The 22415-nt window shown below is 42.4% G+C and overlaps 1 protein-coding gene across 1 annotated transcript in view; it reads right to left on the bottom strand.

The window, feature by feature from the left end:
- The window catches only part of LOC120232682 (collagen alpha-6(IV) chain-like), a 69184-nt gene extending 49557 nt beyond the window's left edge, over window positions 1-19627 (bottom strand). The window contains exons 1-9 of the mRNA XM_039233538.1: window positions 19601-19627; window positions 17684-17818; window positions 16495-16539; window positions 10064-10180; window positions 6987-7055; window positions 5263-5298; window positions 2143-2205; window positions 1108-1143; window positions 871-912 (exon numbers count right to left, since the gene is read on the bottom strand). Coding sequence (XP_039089469.1) covers window positions 871-912; window positions 1108-1143; window positions 2143-2205; window positions 5263-5298; window positions 6987-7055; window positions 10064-10180; window positions 16495-16539; window positions 17684-17818; window positions 19601-19627 — 570 coding nt within the window. The remainder of the gene's footprint in view (window positions 1-870; window positions 913-1107; window positions 1144-2142; window positions 2206-5262; window positions 5299-6986; window positions 7056-10063; window positions 10181-16494; window positions 16540-17683; window positions 17819-19600) is intronic.
- Window positions 19628-22415: the final 2788 nt, after the last annotated feature.

The raw sequence follows: 22415 nt of genomic DNA, 5'->3' as shown, positions 1-22415 counted from the left end.
AGTGCCAAAGGGTGGGATGAATTATAAGGCTGACCAAAGGCATTTTGTACCAGCTCTGCAGAGGGAAGAAGCAAGATGGATGAAAGGAAACCCCAAGTTCATGGTTGCCATGGTCATGCATTAGAAGAGAGCAAAAAAGGGTTTTGAGCAAGGTGAACGGCCACCTCTCGGCAATGATGGTCGGACTATAACTGGCCCAGTCCTTGCCAAGAGCACAAACAGAGGCACTGAAGTCTCTGTTGGAACGCGGGAGGCTGGTTTTGCTCTTTGAAGGCAGTGAGATCTATAAGAGGCAGCCATGAACGGTGGAGAGGACAAACTCCCGGTCTCCTTCAAGGCTCCCAAATCACTGTCCAGTTTGTGCAGGAGGAAACAGGTGAATGAGGGAAGGAGAATAGAAGAGAATGGTGAAAGAAAGGTTAAGGAGGAGAGGCAGAGGGGGTAGAAAGAGAGACAGGAGGAGAGAAAGGAGAAGCAAGAGGAAGGATGGCAGGAAGGGGGAAAGCAAAGCAAAGAAAAGAGAAGGTGACACGATATACAAATTACCAGGGAAATACCCAGGTGGAAGGAAGATGGAATCTATTTCAAGAGAGTATGTTTGTAAGATATACACACTTCACAGGTAGGAAGCAGGAAGACTACAATATTTTGAAGGAAAAAGACCACAGGAACCTACGTGTGGCCTGTGCACATGCAGCCCCTGACGGATCCCACCAGAGGATCCGTGGGAAATCCCCATGGAGTGGGAAATGCTCATTTCCCAAGGCAAAGGTCCAAATCCCCTTAAAACACAAGCAGGCACATGTGTGCAGCCAGAGATGTTTCTTGGAGCATATGGAATGCACATTGTATTTTCCAAAATCTATTTACCTTGACTCCTTTCTCTCCTTGGAAACCTAACCCCATATTCCCCTGGGGCACAGGGTTGCAGGGAGGAAAAACAAAATCAATTACTAAACAAGCTCTACGAACTTAAATTGGAATGCAGTCTTTTTTTTTTTTTTTTTTTTTAACCAGAAAGTGTGTTTAACCAAACTAGAAAATCTCTGGAGAAACTAGAGTTCTTAATGGTAGGAGGCCAAATGCCTGAAGACAAAATATACTTACATCAGGACCAGGGAAACCGGGGGGACCTGGAGGACCCTATATTAAAAAACGGAAGGAAAGAGCACTTGTTAGTTTCAGTAAAAAGAGCTGAGGTTTGTTGAGAGTCACTGGAGATGAGTCCTCCACAGTATATTCTTTAAAAAAAAAAAGTTTATATTAGAGAGAGAGAGAAAGAAAGAGAGAGAGAATGTGTGAGCAGGGGAGGTGAGACAGAGAGAGACAGAAACAGAATTTGAAAGAGGGTCCGGGCTCTGAGCTGTCAGCACCGAGCCTGATGTGGGACTTGAACTCACAAGCTGTGAGATCATGATCTGAGCTGAAGTTGGATGCTTAACCAACTGAGCCACCCAGGCGGCCCCACCCCCCACAGTATATTCTGGCTTTAGTGTAGCAGATAACCACATTCATGCTAAGGTGGTAAAGACTCATGCATCATTCCTCTCAAATGGCCAGAAATTTAAAACAATGGCCTTTGGTGAAGCTAAACCAAAGTAATCAGTGGTGAGATTTCCACACACTGTGGAGAGAGAACAATCTGGGAATGGGCCTTTCCCAGAACCACACAGATAACTGGCTATGTGCTCTTTCTATACCAGTGAGGGCAAACAGGTTTGGTATCAGGAAGACAGGCAAGGAGGTAGCATTGTCCAAGGTGCAGTGTGGAGAAGGATTTTGAAGCTTCTTCTGTGTTCAGGGTGGGTGATGGTGGCGATCATGTAATTAATTGGGAAGGTTTGTCATGGGTGAGGGGAGTGGAAGGGGGCAATAGACGTGCCAGATACGCCCCTATGACGTAGTTTAGGTTCAGCTAGAGTAGGAGGCTTTGGAAGCACGGAGTGAATAGGCAGAAAGACTCTGGTAGAGACAACAAAAGAGCTCCTTATAAGAGCATGCTTCCCTTTAATCTTGCAAGAATGGAAGTTGTCTTTCTTCCACTCGGAGAGCCTACATAGGCTTCTATTTAATCCATGGCCTGGTGGGGAAAGCATCTCTGTGAATACTGTGATCACATGGGGAGATTTAGGTTGGTCTTACTTGCAGTCCTGGTGGTCCCATGAGTCCTACAGCTCCTGGAGATCCGGGTGCTCCTTGTGGACCCTGAAGACACAAGTTTTTACCCCAAGGTCAAAAAGAGGACAACTTTTCGAGAAAATTGGAAGTATGTGTCCACAAGAATGTTCACAGCAACTGTATTTATAGTAGTAAAAAAATTGGAAATATCCCAGGTGTCCATTGATATAAGGACTGATAAATAACTGTGATGCATCTATACAGTGGAACAAATACTCACCATAAAAAGGAACAACTTACTGATACATGATACAAAGTGGATAAATCTCAAAAGCATTGTGCTAAGTGAAAGAAGCCCAGACTCCCAAAGGCTACATATTATATAATTTCCTTTTTCGTAAAGGTCTAGAATGGGAAAAACTGAACTACGATGGAGAGAAATCGGAACAGTGGTTTCCTTTGGGTGGGGACAGGGATTGACTGGGCAGGTGCTGAAGGGAACTCTCTGAGGTGATAAGAATATTCTATACCTTAAGAGGGGTTTGGGTTACATAGGAGTATGTATTTGTCAAAACTCAGGAAATATATGTTTAACATTTGTGTATTTCAGTGTATGTAACTTTTACATAAAAGGCAAAGCTGCAAACACATTTTGAAGCCTAGGTAACAACAGGCATGCTGTAGTATTTAGTGGTAAGAGTATTATTGTCTGCAATTCACTAAAAAATGCATCAACAATAAGATGGATTGATGGATGGATAAGGATGGATAGATGGACCGAAGTGGGATAAAGCAAGTATAGTAAAATATTAATGATATGAGTGTTCATTGCAAAATTCATTCAACTTTGTTCTATATTTGAAAAATTGTATATTAAAGTGATGTAAAAACAAAAACTCAAAAAGAACACAAAACAGTTCCATTAATATCAAATAAAGTAGACCTTGGGACAAAGGATATTACCAGAGATAAATAAGGGACAATTTGCAATGATAACCTAGGTCAATTGATCAAGAACACATAATAATCTTAGATGTATATGCACCTAATAGCACTGCTTCAAAAGGTATGAAGCAAAATCTGACAGAACTGCATGGAGAAATAAACAAATCTGCAATGATCACTGGAGAATTTTAACATCCCTTCCTCAGTAATAAACAGAACTCGACCAAAAAAGCCACAACAAAACAAAACAAAACAAAACAAAACAAAACAACAACAACAAAACCATTAAGGACCCAGAAGATCGAAATAACATTGTCATCTACCTTAACCTAATGGATATTTTTTAGATTGCTATACCCTAAAACAGCTTGAACACATATTCTCATTAAGTGTATATGGCACATTCACCAAGATAGTTTCATATGCTGAGCCATGAAACAAACATCCACAGATTTAAAAGGTTAAAATCATACAAAGTGTTCACTCTAAGTGCCATGAGATCAAACTAGAAATCAGCCATGTAAAGATAGCTGGGAAATTGTTAAATTTTCAGAAATTGAACAACACACATTTCCGTGAGTCAAAGACAAATACAGAAGAGATAAAACAAAATACGTGGAACTGAAATAATAACAACAATATTACAAGCCAGACAACAAAATCTGAAGAGAAAGATGACCTGGGGCAATGTATGGCCCAATTAAAGCTGGGGGATGGTAATAAGGTGATATGTAAGAGATGGAGGGGCTAAGTGAAGTCAAGAGAAAGTAGGGGTTCAGAGGTTCCCCAAGAAATAGAACATTGCCTCAACAAAATCATAATCTGTGGTCTCCTTACTGACCACAAATCTCTTATTCACCCACCAAACCATCCTCCCCAAATCTAAGTGATGTGTTTATCATGCCTGTGTATGTAGACGAACACTGTACCTTTGTGGGCAGAGAAATGAATCCCTAAGTAAACCTATGCAGCTAACACAGTGGATGTGATTGTACAAATGTAATTAACACACCATCTAAGCCAGTGTTGTTTGGCACTAGGGGATCTGTGTGCCCCTGGTCTTTACTTACCTCTGTTTTGCATGTGTGCTTGTATTGCATCCTGTTTCCTGCCTACCTACCTCTTCTCACACTGCTCTCTCTGTTTAGAAAGCTTCCTCCCATTGCCTGCCAGCCTAAACATCACCCACACTTCTCAGAGGCTACCTTCTTTGTCTTAGATATAGTCTCTCATGATGTGTCTTTAGGTGGACAGCATCTCTTTCTCAAGGCTGCTGTGGAATTCTTATGCCAAAGTCTTACTAGTTTTTCACATCTTGGTGTGTGTATGGGGGGAGGGTCGGGCATGGGTGGAGACCATGTCTGCACCATCTCAGGATCACTCCTAGCACTTTGCTGCTAGCAGGAGCTCAATATTCGTTCTGGAATGAAAATGAGAAAGGAAGGAACCCCGATATAGGAAAGAAGAAAGAAGGGGCTTTTCTCAAGCCACTTCAAAGGAAAGCAATGACAATGTGGCAATTCAAGGAAGTAGGAAGCTCTTATTAATACAACTCATAGCTTCTCATGGACTCCCTATTATTAAGAGTCCCTGAAAGGAATTTCTATATGGAATAGTTCTATTTTTTTAAATGTTTATTTAGTTTTGAGAGAGAGAGAGAGAGACGGAGAATGAGTGAGGGGTGGAGGGGAGGAGAGGGGCAGAGAGAGAGGGAGACACAATCTGAAGCAGGCTCCAGGCTCTGAACTGTTAGCACAGAGCCTGTCATGGGGCTCGAACTCATGAACTGTAAGATCATGACCTGAACCAAAGTCGGATGCTTAACCGACTGAGCGGCCCAGGCGCCCTTATATGGAATAGCTTCTAAAGAAAAGTGTTCTACTTTTTTTTGTTTTACCCACAGCACTTGACACACACACAAAAGAGTAAACACTTGCTGTATGAAAGGCAAAATTCTTTCCTAACACATCCCAGGGAGTTTGTGGGTCCTTGGCCTAAAGGGTTGAAAGCCTGCCTGTTGTGTAACTTGAGGGGGATGGTCTACCCTATCAGAACATTCTCACTTGGAAAGGAAAATGTCAACAGTGTGACCCGTTCCATCTCAACTGTGTGGACTTTTCTTAAGAATGGCTACAAAGACCTTTGAATACCATAAAGAATGCAAAGGGACCAGCAGTAGCTGTTGACTCAACAACTTACAGTTATTCCATCCAGTCCAGGAAGTCCAGGTTCCCCCTGAAAAACAGACAAAGGCAAGACACTGAAGAGATTCATTAAACCTGTGGTATTATTTCATAGATAACAGACCCATGCTTCACGGGCAGAAACACACACTGCTGATGCTTGGGCCTCCTCTGCCAAGGTCTTGTGTTTTAAATAATGCATGAATTGGACATTTTCAGCCACTTAGGTTTTTTTCCTAAGAAAAATCCAGACTCTAGAACAAATATTATAGCCTTGGTTGAACAGGGTTTCATATTTTACTTGGATTAATTAATTTTCACCTTTGCTAGGAACTTATCAATTAGAAACGGCTTCTGTGGGCTGATGATTTTCCTGCTCTTTTTGGAAGAAAGCAAAGCTACCTTCCCGTGTGCCTGTGTCCCCAGAGAATCCGTGTCCATATGTATACAATGCAAATCAGACATTTCAAGGGAGAATCAGCAGAGCATACAGTCTCTGATTACGTTTTAATTACTTTGCAGCATCTTAAGTCACTGTATGAATCTGTAATATAACCATCTTGTGGAAATTGCTGTGTTCCACTGGGTCCAGGGTCTCTTTGGTTTTTGGCAAAACCATTTAATCAGTGTTTGCTATGACAATGGCCATATTTTGACACCTGCTAGTCTTACCCCATTTGGCTTACAGTCAAAAATCAGCTCTCTGCAGCATAGAAAGAGCACTTCCTGAGTTTTTAGTGCTTTGGTAAACTGGCTATGTGAGTCTGAGCAAGTCACACAGGCTCAGTGTATCTCAGTTTTTCTATCTGTAAAATGAGCAACATGAATCTGACAATCATGGGTTCCTTTCCAGGTCTACCATTCTATCTTCTGCTATGGAATCTAAGCCAAGAGCCCAGATCCTGTGCCTTCTCCAGTTCTCAGCCACCCACCCCAATCACTGCCTTCCAAAGTGATTTCCAATGTTCCTGGTTCTGTACACGGGTGGAAGACAGGAAGGTGCCATCTTCAGCTGTGTGAATATGTGTTCATCTTCCCTCCAGATGCTGGGCATATAGATACCATCTGCTACCAGGGAAATGAAGAGCTCACCTCCCACTCTGCAAGGGAATAGGGTCAATCATTTGGCACCAGACTTTACTGAGGGGCCCACAGGATACCAGGTAACATATATCAAGAGTACAGTCACAAGAATACAGAAGGTTCTTGTCAATTCTAGGAAGAGATGAAAATTTTCCAGCCAGTTGTAGAGTTGATGGGCAATTTTTGCAGATAGCCAGGGGCACAACTAGGGCAATGGGCTGGTGTGCAGGTACAGAACAGGGTGGGCTGGGATCCTGGGCTGGTGGCCATGCTGAGATGGGCAGAGACATACATGGCTTCATACTAAGGTATGCAGACATCAAGGATTGTAGAGTAGAGAAAAGGTATCTGCCTCCAGGAAATGTCTTGGATTGTCAAAGAAAATGATACCCATGCAAACCATTTGTTTGCTGATCTGTCTCCTATTTTTGGTCTAGATCTTACAAAGCAAATCTCTTTGACAGTATGGTTGCAAACATTTCTGTCAGTGTTTCCACCACAAAAAGCTCCAGATCCCTTTTAAATCTAGCTTGGTCTGCTCCTTAAATAGAGACACAGATGCTAGTTCTGGAAATGTTTTTATTGGAGGTGGGGCCCAATCCCAGGGAGCTCAGCTTAGAGCCAGCCTACTTAGCTGTCTAACTTAGAGGCTCTTACCTTTATTCCTTTGAAACTACCTTGGGCAAGGACAGGTTCACCTTTAGAGCCTTTCTGACCAGGAAACCCCTGAGTAAAATAAGAAAAACTTGTGAAGAAATGCACACAAAGACATACACAACTTTGCTAATGGTATGATCTGATCACATAGGAGATGCAACAGCAAGAGTGTAAAATTATGTGGTTTATTCTATGGCAGAATTGGCTGTGCTAAGGGACAAAAAGTATTATCTCCCAAACAGGTGTTGTGTCTCAAAGCTGTATGCCTGCTTCCCCAACTCCCAAGTCTGAAGACTATAAAGGGATTAGAAAGTAGGAGACTTTGACTCTATTCAGAACACTGATCTGAATGTCGACATATAATGTACATGTGATTCATAAGCTTATAGCTGATCTGCTCCACCCCTCACAGATATGTCACCGACAGGGCTTTTGTCTAGGACAGGGGTTGAAGAACTTCTGTAAAGAGCCAGATAGTAAGTAATTTAGACTGTGTGGGATGTATCAGGACTCTGCCTTATATTTTCTTCTCTTTTTCTGCACACACTTTTAAAACTGTACACCCAAGCCACAGGCCAAAGGCCACATGGGACAGTTTGCAGCCCTCTGGTTTAAGACAGATCTACAAAATCATCCCCATTCTGTGCTTCTGTCATACGACCTCAGCTTCAACACCCATCTAATAGACTGGTGTGCCTCACTGTTAACATGGAAAACCCTTCAAAGTATACCCAACATGTCTGTCAAACAGGCTTTTTACTGTCTCACTGGCAGACGCTGGCTAATGTCTGTTAAATGTTGCCCTCCTGGGGAAAATCAATATCCCTATAGCTAAGGGGAAGTCAGGAGACTTCCCAATTAGTATTGGGGGTAGGACTAAACTCTGCGGATTAAGAGGTGCCTGAATTATGTATCCCTTGAGCTCAAGGATCACAGGTGTGATAGAAAAACAATACGGTCCCGGAAAAACAAACCAGCTTCCTTCCTAACATTTTCTGTTTCTCCTTATTCTTACAGAAACTACTTTCCTTAAAGAAACTTGAAAGAATAGCCACTGGAGTTTCAGCATGGTGATTAAGGTTCAGCTTAGTAAAATATAAGCCCAAGTTCCTATTTAGGCTTAAGGGGAGGCTTAGGGACAGGATTAGGTTTTAACCTTGTCCTTTTGGCTGTCAGGGGATGTTTATTATCTCAATATTTCTTTTCTCCCTCTTGGGGGCAGCATTTACTTACTTTGCTGGATTTCCAGTCTCTTAATACAGATGTGATTTAGTCTTCTGTTATCATGGCAGTGTTTGGAGGCTTTTGTGACTCAAACAGCTCATACTATGTTGGTAATACATGTTTCTCCACCCCCCACCCCCACTATATGTTGGTTTGGTCTTTAGATGTCAAGGTCCTTTATGCCAATCTGAGGCTTGTGCTTTGTCTGTCTCACTTTCTTACACGTATACCCACACCCACAACTTGGTCACTGAAGGCAATGGTGCTGTTTTTCCAATAAAATACTAATTAAATAATGCTTCACTGAACATAGGGTGCATATACCTTTTTGAATTAGTATTTTGTTTTCTTGGTATAAATACCCAGGTATGGAAGTAACTTAAGTGTCCATCAATGGATGAATGGATAAAGAAGTTGTGATACACAGACACAAACACACACAATGGAATACTATTCGGTCATAAAAAAGAATGAAATTTTGCCATTTACAACAACATAGATGGACCTTGAGGATACTATGCTAAGTAAAGTATGTCAGACAGAGAAAGACAAATACCATATGATTACACTTGTGTGTGGAACCAAAACCAAAACCAAACAAACAAAACAAATCTCAGATACAGAGAACAGATTGGTGATTGCAGAGGGGAGATTTGTAAGGGGATAGGCAAAATGGATGAAGGAGATCAATAGATAAAAACTTCCAGTTACAAGATAAGTAAGTCATGGGGATGTCACAAAAAATTTTTGTCACTCTGTATGGTGAAAGCTGGTAACTAGACTTACTGTGATGATCATTTTGTAATGTATACAAACAAATATCAAGTCATTATGTTGTACACCTGAAACTAATATAATGTTATATATAAATTATACTTTAATAACAAAAAAGAACATGAGATAACATTGGAATAAGACATACTGAAAGATGCCAATTAATTCATGTAGTTATGGAATCTGTCTAACAGCATAATTTCTATCTAAATATATCACATCAGTACCCTTGGTTGCTTAGATTATTTCAAGTAAAGTTGATGATGGACTTGAATGTGTTATTTTTCTCTTTCCAGTCACTTATAAAAGCAGCCTTACGAGGGCATGAGATCTATTAGAGATCCTTTAGATCCAAAATTTGAGCCCTATCTGGATGACTAGAATTAAATAAAAGTGGTAACATCAAGATCTAATAAATGCCTTCTCAATCCCAGAACCAAGGGTTATGAGGGTGTATTGGGGTGGGGGGAACTGTGTCAGTGTAGAGTGGAATTTCTCAATTATTTCTCACTATTGACACTTTGAGACAGATGATTACTTGACGCTGGGGGTAGCTGTCCTGTGCTAGCAGAATATCCCCAGCTGGGACGACCCAAAATGTCAATAATAACTAGATAATGTTCCTTGGGGTGGGGAATCACCCCTGGTTAAGAATCATTGGTCTACACCAAGCTTGCCAAACCCTTTGCGTCATTATTAGAGCTTCCATGATCCCATGTAAGCCCTCCAAGTACTAGATTTTCCAATGTCATCTGATGTGGGAATATGTCAAATAGCCCAAGTGTGTACTTTGCTCTGAAATTTACTACAGTCTTTTAGCAATCTTGCCAACTCTAAAAGGATCATAAAAAAAAAAAAAAGCAAACTTTAAGTAGTGGAGCATGTGTACACCCCCTGCAACTGATACTCTTCTTCAGACTTTTTAATGTTGTGCTGCCAGCATAGACTCCTGCATTGGGCAAGGGGCTGCAATGGTTACCCTACAGATGCTTAAAAACATTTCCATAAAAGCAGGAAAGGGGCACACTTGGAGGCAAAAGAAGCCATTTGAAATAATGTACAAAGATCTGGCAACGTACGGGTGGTCCGAGAAGCCCAGGATAGCCATTGGGGCCTGGATATCCAACATCTCCTTGAGTTCCATTACAGCCATCCAGACCAGGTGGGCCTCTGGGCCCTGGCTGTCCAGGGTGGCCCTGTTCAAAGAGAAAAGAAGGGATCAAGTCAGCCACAGGACTCTTAGCTACTCTGACAAGCTCCACAGTAAGAGAAACCAAGTATGCTGCCAAACTCTGGCTCCTTGTCCACTCCCTTAGCTCTATGAGAGCTACACTCTTACAGCTTTCCTTTATACTCAGTATATGTAGCTCAGTGTTACCCCTTGCCAAAGGATTGATGTGCTAATGGAACCCATGCTGAGACCAAAGGGATCAAGTCTGAAGAGATGAGATACTCAGGATGCTACAACTTCATCTTTCCTGGGTACAAAGATGTACTAAGATAGGGCTCAGCTGGCTGGCAGCGGAAGTGCTACCATCAGGAAATCATGCCAGGCCTTGGGAATCCTCAGAACAAGACTGGAGCCTGGGTAGCTTGGCATGGCTTTTTGTATTGGAAAATCCTGGAGGTTTTATATGTCTCTGCCTAGGAAATGATGCTGGCTTTTGGTCAACAGAATAGAAGCAGTTTCCATGGCACCATGTCTCTTAAAAGCTGTTTGATCAAAAATAAGCAAGCCTTGGAAAAACCACACTTCCAGTATGATTTTGTTATTATCATACGTCAGACTATTGCTCCAGTTAGGGAACAGTATGTATTTTCTCTTCTTCTCCATACTTGCTAATGAGGCTGTTGTTTTCTCGGGGAATTAGCAATCACATAATTTATCAGAATTCAATACTTTTCTAGAGTGGAGCTTCCATGGTGTATAGAGTCTGCCTTTTGGAGGGAATCTATTTTTTTGAATCTGTCCAAAATGGATTATGTGCTGGGTATGGAGGAAAGAGATGACCTGAACACGAGAAATCTAGATGGGTCAATAAAAGGTAGACTCCTACCCTCCCACATGCACTTTCTAAAGCCAAGTATGTATATTTAATAATTTGAGGAAAACATGCCATGTATTCAAAAATCAACTTTTCAAATTATTAGAGGAAATGAGCTTTTGTCAAATTCTTATTGAGAAACTACTCCATAGAATTTTGATGTGTTTTCATTGTTATTATAGTTGTAGGAGATAGACCATCTGTTGATACAAAAAGTATGAGTCTAGACGGCTTGACTCGTGGAATGCTAAGAACAGAAGAATGGGCAATAAACCTATCTTTGCAATAAACTTGCTGTAATCTGTGCCTGCCCAGACTCAGGTGATGATTTTTAGCTGTGCTGGGGAAATGGAGACAGCTTACTAAGTCATCAACATTTTATTACCAAATGAAATGGCTATTCTTGTTTGCCCTGAAGATCTACACTCCACCTTCCCCAGATCTGTGCCTTGGGAGGCTGACCTTTATGAACAGTACCACCTAGGCTTCCTTGCCCTCTGTCTCTTAGTTGTATTTATTTGGCCACTGGGAGACACAAGCAGAAGGTCAAGGAACAGGAGGAGAAAGAGCAGAAGTCATTTATTTCCCCCATGCCCTCTCTGGCCATATTTCCGGAAATGGCCACATTTCTCTACAAGTCTTGGCTCTTGTTAAGCAACCACTATTCCACAGGTCCAGGTCTGAGAGGGTTCCAGTATTACCATTCTTTCTTTCCCCCTTGGGCCTAGGGGTGGCAAAAGTGATTTGTTAGCTGCTTTACAATCCATTGTTGTTCCCCTGAATCATGCCTACACCCCTTCATGCAACTCTCTTCAATTAACCCTTTCAGTTAAAATGTCTATTTCTTCTTGGGATCCTGGTCAGCACTTTAAAATGTGTCAGCCAGAATGGAAACTGGTGCAGCCACTCTGTTGAACAGCATGGAGCTCCTCAAAAAGTTGAAAATAGAACTACCCTATGATCCAGCAATTACACTACTAGGTATTTATCTAAAGGATAAAAATAATACAGACTCAAAGGGGTACATGTACCCTGATGTTTATACTACCATGATCAACAACAGCCAAACTATGGAAAGAATCCAAATGTCCATTGTCTGATGAATGGATACAGAAGATGGGGTATACAATGAAATATTACTTGGCCAGCAAAAAGAATGAAATCTTGCCATTTGCAACAACATGGATGGAACTAGAATGTATTATGCTGGGTGAAATAAGTCAGTCAGAGAAGGACAAATAACAGATTTCACTCATATGTGGAATTTAAGAAACAAAACAGATGAACATAAGGAAAGAGAAAAAAAGACAAAGGGAAACAAAGCATAAGAGATTCTGTATGATAGAGAACAAACTGAGGGTTGATGAAGGGAGGTTCAGGGCAGGATGGGCTAAATGAGTGATAGATATTAAGGAAGGCACTTGTCATGTTGAGCACTGGGTGTTACAGGTAGATGATGAATCACTAAATTCTACTCCCGAAAGCAATATTACAGTATATGTTAACTAACAACAAATTAAATACAAATTTGAAGAAAAAAATAAAATTTCTCAGCCCACCTTGCTAGGGGTTATCTCTCAGCTGGATAACAGGGATGAGTTAAGGCCAGACAAGAGGCTGGCTCAGCATTGGGGACCATCCTTACTCTTGGGGACTTGGTTCTGTTTGACACCAAAACCTTTGCCTGGCTTCTTACCCCTTGGTATCCACATTTTTTTTTATTTGGGTCCCAATATTCCTGTAGTTTTCTTGCATAAATTCCTAGTATCTTCTACCTTGCAAGATTCCAGGGGTACCTGCTAACCCTTTCAGAATTCGCCTCTGACATTTGATTTGGACCTATCAGCCCCTTCCTGTCCAAGTGATACCATGAGATGATAGATACAGAATGTTTTGAGTCAGCTTTGAGTTTGTGTTCCAATCCCAGCTTTGCTATTCTCCAACTTGAGCCTCAGTTTCCTCATCTGTGAAATGGAGATGAATAATACTACCTCATAGGGTTATCGTCAACATTAAAATGAGATATTCTACCACCTCTCAATTCTCAGTAGAACCACAGCATTTCTGGCACTTTGCCTTTTCTGATGTTAGCTAATGCTTTTACATACGTGTGTGCCAACTCTCTGAGAGTGTAGCTCTTTGAGGGAGGGAACCATGGTTCTATATAAACACAAGGGACCAAATGCACAGAATAAGAAGATGCACTGTAATCCAGAAAAGCCATGTTCCTCAGAACTCAGACTTCAAAGGGAAAATTTCCCTTCAGTGAGTAGTAAGTGTTCACTTTGAAGGTATAAATCTGATGTGTTCATTTACCAGTCTTTAGGAAGGGAAATGTTTGAGATTAACTCCATGAAAAAAGCTAAACATAAATTGCAAAGGACAACTTGAAAATTTATGCTCCCAACTTATTTGAACTGAAACATTTGATGTTTATTTATTTATTTTTGAGAGACAGAGAGAGAGTGAGCAGTAAGAGGGGCAGGGAGAGAGAGAGAGAGAGGGAGAGAGAGAGAGAGGGAGAGAGAGAGGGAGAGGGAGAGAGGGAGAGGGAGAGAGAGAGAGAAAGAGAGATAATCCCGAGCAGGCTCCATGCTGTCAGCACAGAGTCCCATGTGGGGCTTGAACCCACAAACCATGAGATCATGACCTGAGTCAAGATCAAGAGTTGGAGGCCTAACCAACTGAGCAACCCAGGTGCCCCCCAAACTGAAAACATTTGGTAAACATATATTTCTTGTAGGTAACAACAGCCCTAACTCACAGCTGTGATATCATTAAAAACCACCCCTGGTCTACATTGTGCTAATGTTGACTATCTTGATGAATGCTTGTTTGTTCATTCTCCCATTCGTTGCTGTGGCCTTTGGTGCACAGACTGGGATGATCATACAATGATTACTTGCTCACTCATGTCAAAACTATCTACATGATGCAAAAACGGAGTTTGGGGACTAAAACCAGTGACACATATATTAGTGATCTGCTGGTATTAAAAGGGGAGTCAGATTTGTGCAGTGACCCAGTTTAGTAAGATGTGTTGGGGAAGCTGTTGGTTTCAGCTGCTGAAAGTAGAGCAAAATAATTAGTCTGACTAGGCCAATGGTGTCTGTGTTTTCCTGTGTCTGAGGGAGTCCTGCCAGTCTGAGAACTGTTGCTTTTGTAGGCACTAGAGGTTGGAGTCAGTCCCTCACATATTTCTTTTTTAAAAATGTTTTTAGTATTTATTTATTTTGAGAGAGCGGGAGACAGAGCACAAGGAGGGGAGGGGCAGAGAGAGAGTGAGGGAGACACAGAATCCCAAGTAGGCTTCAGGCTCTGAGCTGTCAGCACAAAGCCCAACACGGGGCCCAAACTCACGATCATGACCTGAGCCAAAGTCAGATGCTTAATGGACTGAGCCATCTAGGCACCCCTCTAGTGTTCTTAGTACATGGTGAATTCAGCCCTGGGGTCTCTGAGGCTTCTGATGGAGCAGAAGACCTATTCTGTGCTTTCAAGAAAGCTAGATAAGACCATCACACAAGACAATTAATAAATAATGTGGGCCATATGTAATAAGGAGCTAGGGTGCATGGAAAAGACACCAAGGACTTCTAAGAGACTAGGAGAGGTAGGTGGTGAACAGAAGGTGCTCAGTAAATACATCTCAAATAGATGGAAAAGAGAGAAGGAACAATGGAAAATCATTTCATGGAGTGAGAGGCTTGGAGCTTGAAAATAACGCAATCATTAGTCAAAAGAAAACACAAACAACCTTTGGTCAAGAATAAGGCCAAGGGAGTGGGGACTTCTATTAGGAGTGGCACATTCTATTGGAGGAATCTGGACACCTGCAACTCATTCTCTCAAGCAACGAAGCCCCAAAAAGAAGTGATCAATCCTCGCAAAGTCTAGGGCTCTCTTGGCCACGAGTTGGAGGTAGAAGTGTCTAGCTGGACCCTGGGGCATGTTCTAGGTCAGAATTGGAATCAACCTCTGCATCACAGGATTCACTTCATTCCAGCCCCCATTAGAAAAAGACTACAGGATGAAGGACACAGTATTACTGCAAGCTTCAAACCCCCTACTCATCTCGGGTAGAAGCCAGCTCTGTAGGAGGAATGGAAGAGGCGATCTCCAGCTCTCTAGTTTTCCTCACCCACTGGCTCCCAGAAGATAAACAGTCTGAGTGGAGGCTCTGGATAAAGTGCAGATGGGAACACAGCCAGGAGAAAATGCCAGAGGATGTTATAATGGACAGCCAACCCACCCTCTTATTTCCCCACTGGCCCATTTCTGGGCATTTTGCAGACTCTGCAGTTGAATAAAATGCAGAATTCTGGTGGCTTATTGTTGATATATAAGAAATACAAGAAATCAAGACTTCTGTCCTCCAACTCTACGTGTGTGATGATCTGGAAAGAAAATGGATCAAATGATAGTATCTTTGAGGGTAGATCCATAAACTTTTTCTGTATCCTCATAGTAGAGCAACAGCACCTAGCCAGTGCCCAAGAAGTACCCAGAGATTGCCACAAAGAGATTTAAGCCCCCTTCCTTGATACTAGATGGTTATGCAGTATCACACAAGAAGCTCTCAAGTCTAGGATTTGCCAAACTGTGCTTAGATATGGTTCAGAAGAACCCCTTCGAGGCTGCTGAAAGGATAAAAGTAGGTTTTAACACCTTCTTGAAATGAAGAAGCTCTACTTCTTTCTGATCCGTACTCTGAGCTTCCATACAACATTTGGGTCCTCTCTTAAACAAGGTTGAAGAGCACTGTTATAGACAAACACAGCTCAGGCTAAAGATGTAGTATATAGAGATGCACCAAAAGACATAACCAAAAATTGGTAGAAGCAAGTTGCAAATACTGTATTTTCAAGGCTGGCGAAATGTTATCATGGATTCCCCAGTGGTGAGGTAAGTAGGGATATAGGGTGAAAATGGAGAACCTAAGGGGTTGGACTGGAAGGAATGAGAAAAAGAGATATCTGTAAGCTCCAAATTCCTCACTTATCTCTGGCAAAACCAAGTCTTTCGATAAAGGGAAGAGGCTGCCTGCAAGTGGTCTTTGGAATGGTCAGTTTGTAAAAACTAAAGGGAAATTCACTCTGCAATGAGATAAGGCAGAAGAGAACAAATTACTGGAATAAATTGTATCAAGATATCTCTAAGTATTTTTCTGTCTAATATCATGTGTCTTCATAATTTTCTTATAATGAGTATGTATGTGCTCTGAATGTGATATTGATAGTTTCCTCTGCCTGCACCTGTCCCAACCATCTGATTTAGTGCTGTCTGTAACTAAATCCCAGGGAAAGTGTGTGTGAACATCTCTCTTCAAACCTTATCACATGCATCTCAACACTTGACCAGAGTATGCTTGCATGCAACAGGATGTTGCTAAGGCTAAAATGCTCGAGCTCTCAGGCACAACCTAGAAGTGGTAATAAAAAAAATACCTCTTCGGACACACTCACCGGAATCCCGTTGATGCCAAGAAAGCCAGGAATTCCCATGGGACCCTAGGAAAAAAAAAAGAGTAAGGAGAGGAACGTAAGAGACAATCCAACTGTTATCCATTAGATTCGGTAAGTTTGTTCCTGTGATTCGTGGCCTAAGTTGTTAAGAAGTGTTTTGTACCTCCCTCTCTACACTGTGTCACCTTGCCTCTACCTAAGGTCTTAAACATGTCTGTGTTCTGAGATCAGTTTTTATCTTAAGCAATGTGGTACAAGACCTAAAATGATGGCTCAGTAAGACAAGCTGCTTTGAAACTGGGAAAACTGGGAGGGAGGGCCTCAAAAGGCTTAACCACAAGTTCCCCATCACTCTGCTCCCCTAGATGAAGTCTCCTAGGCAAACGGCCCTCCCTATCAAACAGTAGGTACAGTTCCTCCTTGTCCCTGAGTCAGGTTTCAGTTCCCTGATGACCCACTGAATTATTCAAACAAGCCAACCACATCCTCCCTCAGGAGCCAAGACGCACCTCACCCTTTTGACACTACAAAGTCTGCCTCTCCTATGAGGCCTGTGTGGTATGTGGTGTCCTTTTACCTTGAGCTGTATATGTGACTAACAAACTTGCTGTCAATCTTTTCTGTCCAGCATCAGGTGTCATGTCTTCTGCCATACTCAGAACCCTAGGCTGGGAGTTTCTCCCTTACCAATGGGGCGAAGAGGAGGTGATTAAAATCTGCAAAGAACATAAACTAAGCTGCTAAACTCAGCCAGCTACCATGACATGATCAATCTCCTTTCTTGCTTCCCAGTCTCTACATGTGTGGCCCAGATTGCTTTCAAGCATTTTGACATCTTGCTTCCCAGGCTCCTTGCTTGGATTCCCAACCTCTATGGCCCATCTGATTGAACTTCTGACCCAGGCACACTCAAAACCCACGTGAATTCCCACCCCAGCAAGCCCACGTGTCTAGCAAGTAGCCAATACACGCACTTTATGGCTTGCTTGTCATGGGAGTCTCTCTAGAAATAGGTTGATCCTTTAGCAGCATATCACACAGCCTGTCTTTTATTATAGTCTATAGCCAGGCACCAAGGTACTCAGGATTAGTATTATTTCCATAAAAGAAGAGAACTGAGATTTAGCACTTTTCACCTTCATACCTGTGGTTCATCAGTCAAAGAAAAATCACGTTTTGGTGCTTTTACCTTATCTCCTTTTGGTCCATATGGTCCCAGGGGGCCTGGGGAGCCCCTTTCTCCTTTCAACCCTGATAAACCACTAGGGCCGGCAAATCCTTGAGGACCTGTTGGACCTTGAATTCCGATTGGTCCTGGTCGCCCCTAAGATGGAGAGAAGGAGTGCACTTAGTCAATAGAGGACTTAACATCAACACTTCTCATTTTCCCATATGCAGAAAACACTGTCATCACTTCACTAAATAATTTTGGCTTAGAGAATTGTGAAGCATGCCAAAGTTCCAGACATGGATCAGAAAAGGCTATTTTAGGGGCTGCTAAGCTTATTTGGATAGAACATATTTTATAAGCACATTTAATAAGATTCATGTGCACCAAGATCCTTCAGCTTTGTACTTCTTAGGAGATTAGTTATTCAGGCGGGATAATATTGTCCTCTTCCTAGTTAATGCCAGGGCATCCATCAGATTGTCAAAATAGTGAAAGAACAGAATGCTGGAGAACATCATGACATTTTACAACTCCCATTCAAATGGCCAACCACATACTTGCAGTGAAGTTCAGAAATGGCAATGTCTAAAGAACACTGCCTTGGGAGTCCAGAGAAGGGAGAACCCAGAAATCTATGGGCAGGCAAACCTGTCAAAGCTCATCTTTATTGGCAGATCCCAGGACCCCATCACTGCAACTGGAAACAGATGCTTACAGGACACACACACACACACACACACACACACACACACATTGTTATGTGTTCCTTTTCTATATATCTCTTTCCCTTCAACCCACCATCTGTAGACTCTTGAATGTGTAAAATTCAAGAAGCCTGAGAATATCCACTAAGTATCAATTATGATAGCAAGAGGGAACAGCTTGAAGATTTTGAATGCTTTAGTTATAAAGGGTCTGTAACAATTAAGTCTGAAAGTTCAGGCTGACATTTCAAAGCTGACCGAGACAGAGAATTAACCCCAGTGGGTGCAGCACAGGCGGGCTAGTCTATCATTTAGAACAAATCCCAGTAGGGACTGAATTTTCTTGGCAGAAAAACAAAAACCATTAGTAATGTGCATTACCTCTCAGAGAACACAACATCATACCAGATAGAAAGCCTATTTTCACGAACGCCTCTCATCTCTACCTCTTGGCCCTTTTACTGACTCTCCGCAATTTCCTACAGACCTGTGAAAAACTCAGAAAAGCCCATTAAACATGCCCTTTAATATTCACCTTCAAGAGTTACTTTTTAAAAGGCTGGAAACAGGACAGATGCTTTCTGTAGTGGCTTCAGTCAGGTACTGGAGATGCAAGTGGTCACCAGCTGTGTGGGGCCTTAGGAGTAAAATTTCCAGTGTCAATCAGGCCCACAAAGACCAAGGACTCTTGCAATGAAGTACAAAAATCCTTTCACTGAAGAGATGCAATTTTCTGGGGGCACCACTCACCACCACTTGACCTTCTCCAGCACCCAACATACAGCCTCTACTAGGTACTAGGCTGTAGACTGCTTAATGAACATATTTCTGGAAATGATGGAGCAGAACATGAACTTTCACTGTTTATGCCCTTACCTTCCATAGTTGTAATTTTGGTTACAATGATTCTGTTATTTATTACTCTTGTAAACTTTCATACATATATATATATGTATGTATATATACATATATATATGAAACTAAAAAGAAAAATAAATTACGTGTGTGTGTGTGTGTGTGTGTTTGTGTATAAAACTAAAAAGAAAAAGACCAATACTTTAAAAAATAGTGCTGGGGTGCTGAGGATTAACAAAGAAGTCTAAAATGTGGGCCTAGCGTTCAAGACTAATGTATCTGAAAGTATAGCAAATGGTACAAATCCAGAACAGAGCTTAGGTAGTGCAGGAATGCAAAGAAAGGAGTGGCCATGGAGGGTTTGTGAAACGCTTACATTCTGTTCATGGCTGGGGGAAGTCATGGTCCACACTGGAAAGGCTGAGTGGGACCCAAATGAGGTGGGCCTGGAAAGCAAGGAAGGAAAGTTGAAGACTTGATATGGTAGCAAATTGGGAACACTCAGACATTTGGGGATGGGAAAGGGCAGATGGGAAGAAGACAGCAATTCCGGGCTGAAACTCATCCATGAGCATTCAGGAGAACATGTGTGTGTAAGCCTGAGGCCAGGGAAGCATGCCTGAGGCTGGAACAAGGGAGACAGATAAGAACCAGCTGTTGGGGAGGAGGAGACCAATTGGTGGGAGGATGGGGCAGGATGGACTTGCTGAGGCCATGTTATTACTAGCAGAGAGTATGCAGTCAGGGCACTGAATGCTTGACCCAAATCTGAGCCCTGCCCAAAGCTTTCCCACATCAAGGGATGGGAGGTGGAGAGCACGATAAACCATTGAACTGAGAGAGTAGATTGTAGTGTGGCCCAATTCCCATCTTGCTCACATCACTAGAGCCCGAGCAGTGCCTGGCTTGGGCACATTGGCTGGCACATTCCAGCTCTGGTCTCTTGCCTTTATTGAGCACACACTCAGCAAGAGTAACTAAAAAGAGTGAGTGGGGCAATTCTAGGGATGGACATTACAGGAAATCTGATTCCATCCAGAAAAGGCGGGATTCCATGGCCCGCTTCCTTTCTCTTGGCTGTGTGGCCATGCTGAATTTGCCACAGTCGTAGAGCTGACTCCTCCTTTCCAGCCGGAGAGCTTAAAGCGGGTCTCTTAAAGAACTCATGGCTTCTTTTATTTCTAATTCTTTTTTCAAAGGGGCTTTTGAAATGGCACCTCTCAGGTGAATGTGTACCTCTGAGGTACAGTGTCTGGACTGGCCCCAGCTAGAAGCCTCTCAGACTGATGGTCTAAGGGCCAAAAGCAGGGCCTGGGGGATGTCTCGATGCTTCTGAGGTACTACTGGCTCAGAACCACCTCCTCAGTGTGGTGCCAGGCCCTTCTGGAGCCTGAAGTCATAGGATATGAGACAAGGAATCTTCCTACCCATTGAGGTCCTTTGGTACAGTGGTACAGAGCACTACAAACAAATGAAGATGGCAAAAAAAATAAATAAATAAAAGGAGACACATTTCTTTTCTGCGTTGTTTTGTCAGCCATCTCTATATATGCTTACTCTGTGCTTACAGCTGTGTGTTCTTTTTTGCTCGTCTCCAGTGCACAGTGTTTCTGTCGCAGTGCCAGGCATATTGCTGAAGCTTAATACTAAATGATGAGCTGCTTTTTCTTCCTCCAAAGGAGCTATCAGTGGCACTTTTCATAATGGCCAGCAGAGGTCAGTGTGAGAACATTGCTGCTACAGATAGGCAGGTGGGTGGGTGGGCCTCTCTCACTCACTACAACCAAAATCAAACCAGTGTCAGAGAAGTCACAGAATGTTTGAGCAGAAAGGGCCCTTGGAGACCATTTCAGTTAAGTTCTATTTTATACGTGGAGTTGGGGGGGAGGTCAGGCCAGGAGAAGGGGAAGGACTTGTTCAGGTCACATAGCTGGTGAGGAGAACAGCATAGGACTCAAACCAGACTGCCTGCTGCCAGTGTGTGGCTCTTTCCATGTTTGCCAGTGGCAGATGTCCTAGAGGATCCTTTAGGCTGCCCCCCTTACCCCGGGCCCGCCCCTGGGACTGTCCCCATCAGTAGGCTGCGGCAGCCAGATGCTCACACATCATTTCTCTCTTCCTAACTCTGATCATTTCGCAGAATCAATCTGAAACACCATCACTGTTTGGACTGCTAGCAGAATTTCAATGGGCTTGGACCAATGCCCTGCCCTGATACATGCCATTTATTTTGGCAAATAGACCCAGACAGGGCAGAAGGGACTCCTCCAAGTCTTTCCAACAAGCTCTCCTGCCTCCATCTGCTCAGGATTTTAGATATACACAGCAGGGTCTAATTCTCAAGAGAATGAACTGGGACTCAAGAGAATGCCTGAGGCCAGGAACTGTGGTTTCTGACTGAAGCCAGACTGGCTGCCTGTAGCTGACCACAGTGCATTGGGGTTAGTATGCAGTTAAAGGTCACCTTATCAGACTACATCCAAAGCCCCAGCCCCACATAACTGGGTGACAGACTCAGCAATGGGTCTGCATATAAAGGACAGTAGTCCCTTCTTATTCGTGGATATACATTCCAAGACCCCCAGTGGATGCCTAAAATTGAAGTTAGTACCAAACCCTATATATATATATATATATAGGGTTTTATATATATATAAATATTTTATATATATATATAATCTTTTCTCCTATACATACATACCTAAGATAAAGTTTAATTTGTAAACTAGGCACAGTAAAGATTTATGATAATAATAAAATAGAACAATTATAGCAATATACTGTAAGAAAAGGTATGTGAATGTAGTTTCTCTCAAGATATCTTTACTGCTCTGTACTCACCCTTCTTGTGATGATGTGAGATGATAAAATGCTTACGCTATGAGACGCGGTGAGGTCAATGACATACGCACTGTGATGTAAGGTTTGGCTACTACTGACCTTCTGACCTATGGTCAAGAGATCACCTGCTTCTGGACCATGGTTAACCACAGAAAGCAAAACCATGGATAAGAGGAGACTATTGTAGTATACATATGGAGGAATAGCATCTAAGAATCTTAAAAACACATGCTTCAGACTAGGTAGAATTGTGAAACTGAGAGAGGGCTGACTTTTCATTACTAGGCCCTGTCTCTCTTCTTAACCCTCCCTGAAGTTTCCAGTGTCCTTCTCCCATAAAATTAAAATTT

Source organism: Hyaena hyaena, unplaced genomic scaffold (assembly GCF_003009895.1).
Source record: "Hyaena hyaena isolate Hyena2069 unplaced genomic scaffold, ASM300989v1 scaffold_77, whole genome shotgun sequence".
NCBI lineage: Eukaryota > Metazoa > Chordata > Mammalia > Carnivora > Hyaenidae > Hyaena > Hyaena hyaena.
Note: the sequence above shows the minus strand (reverse complement) of the source record. Positions and strands in the feature narration are given on the sequence as shown.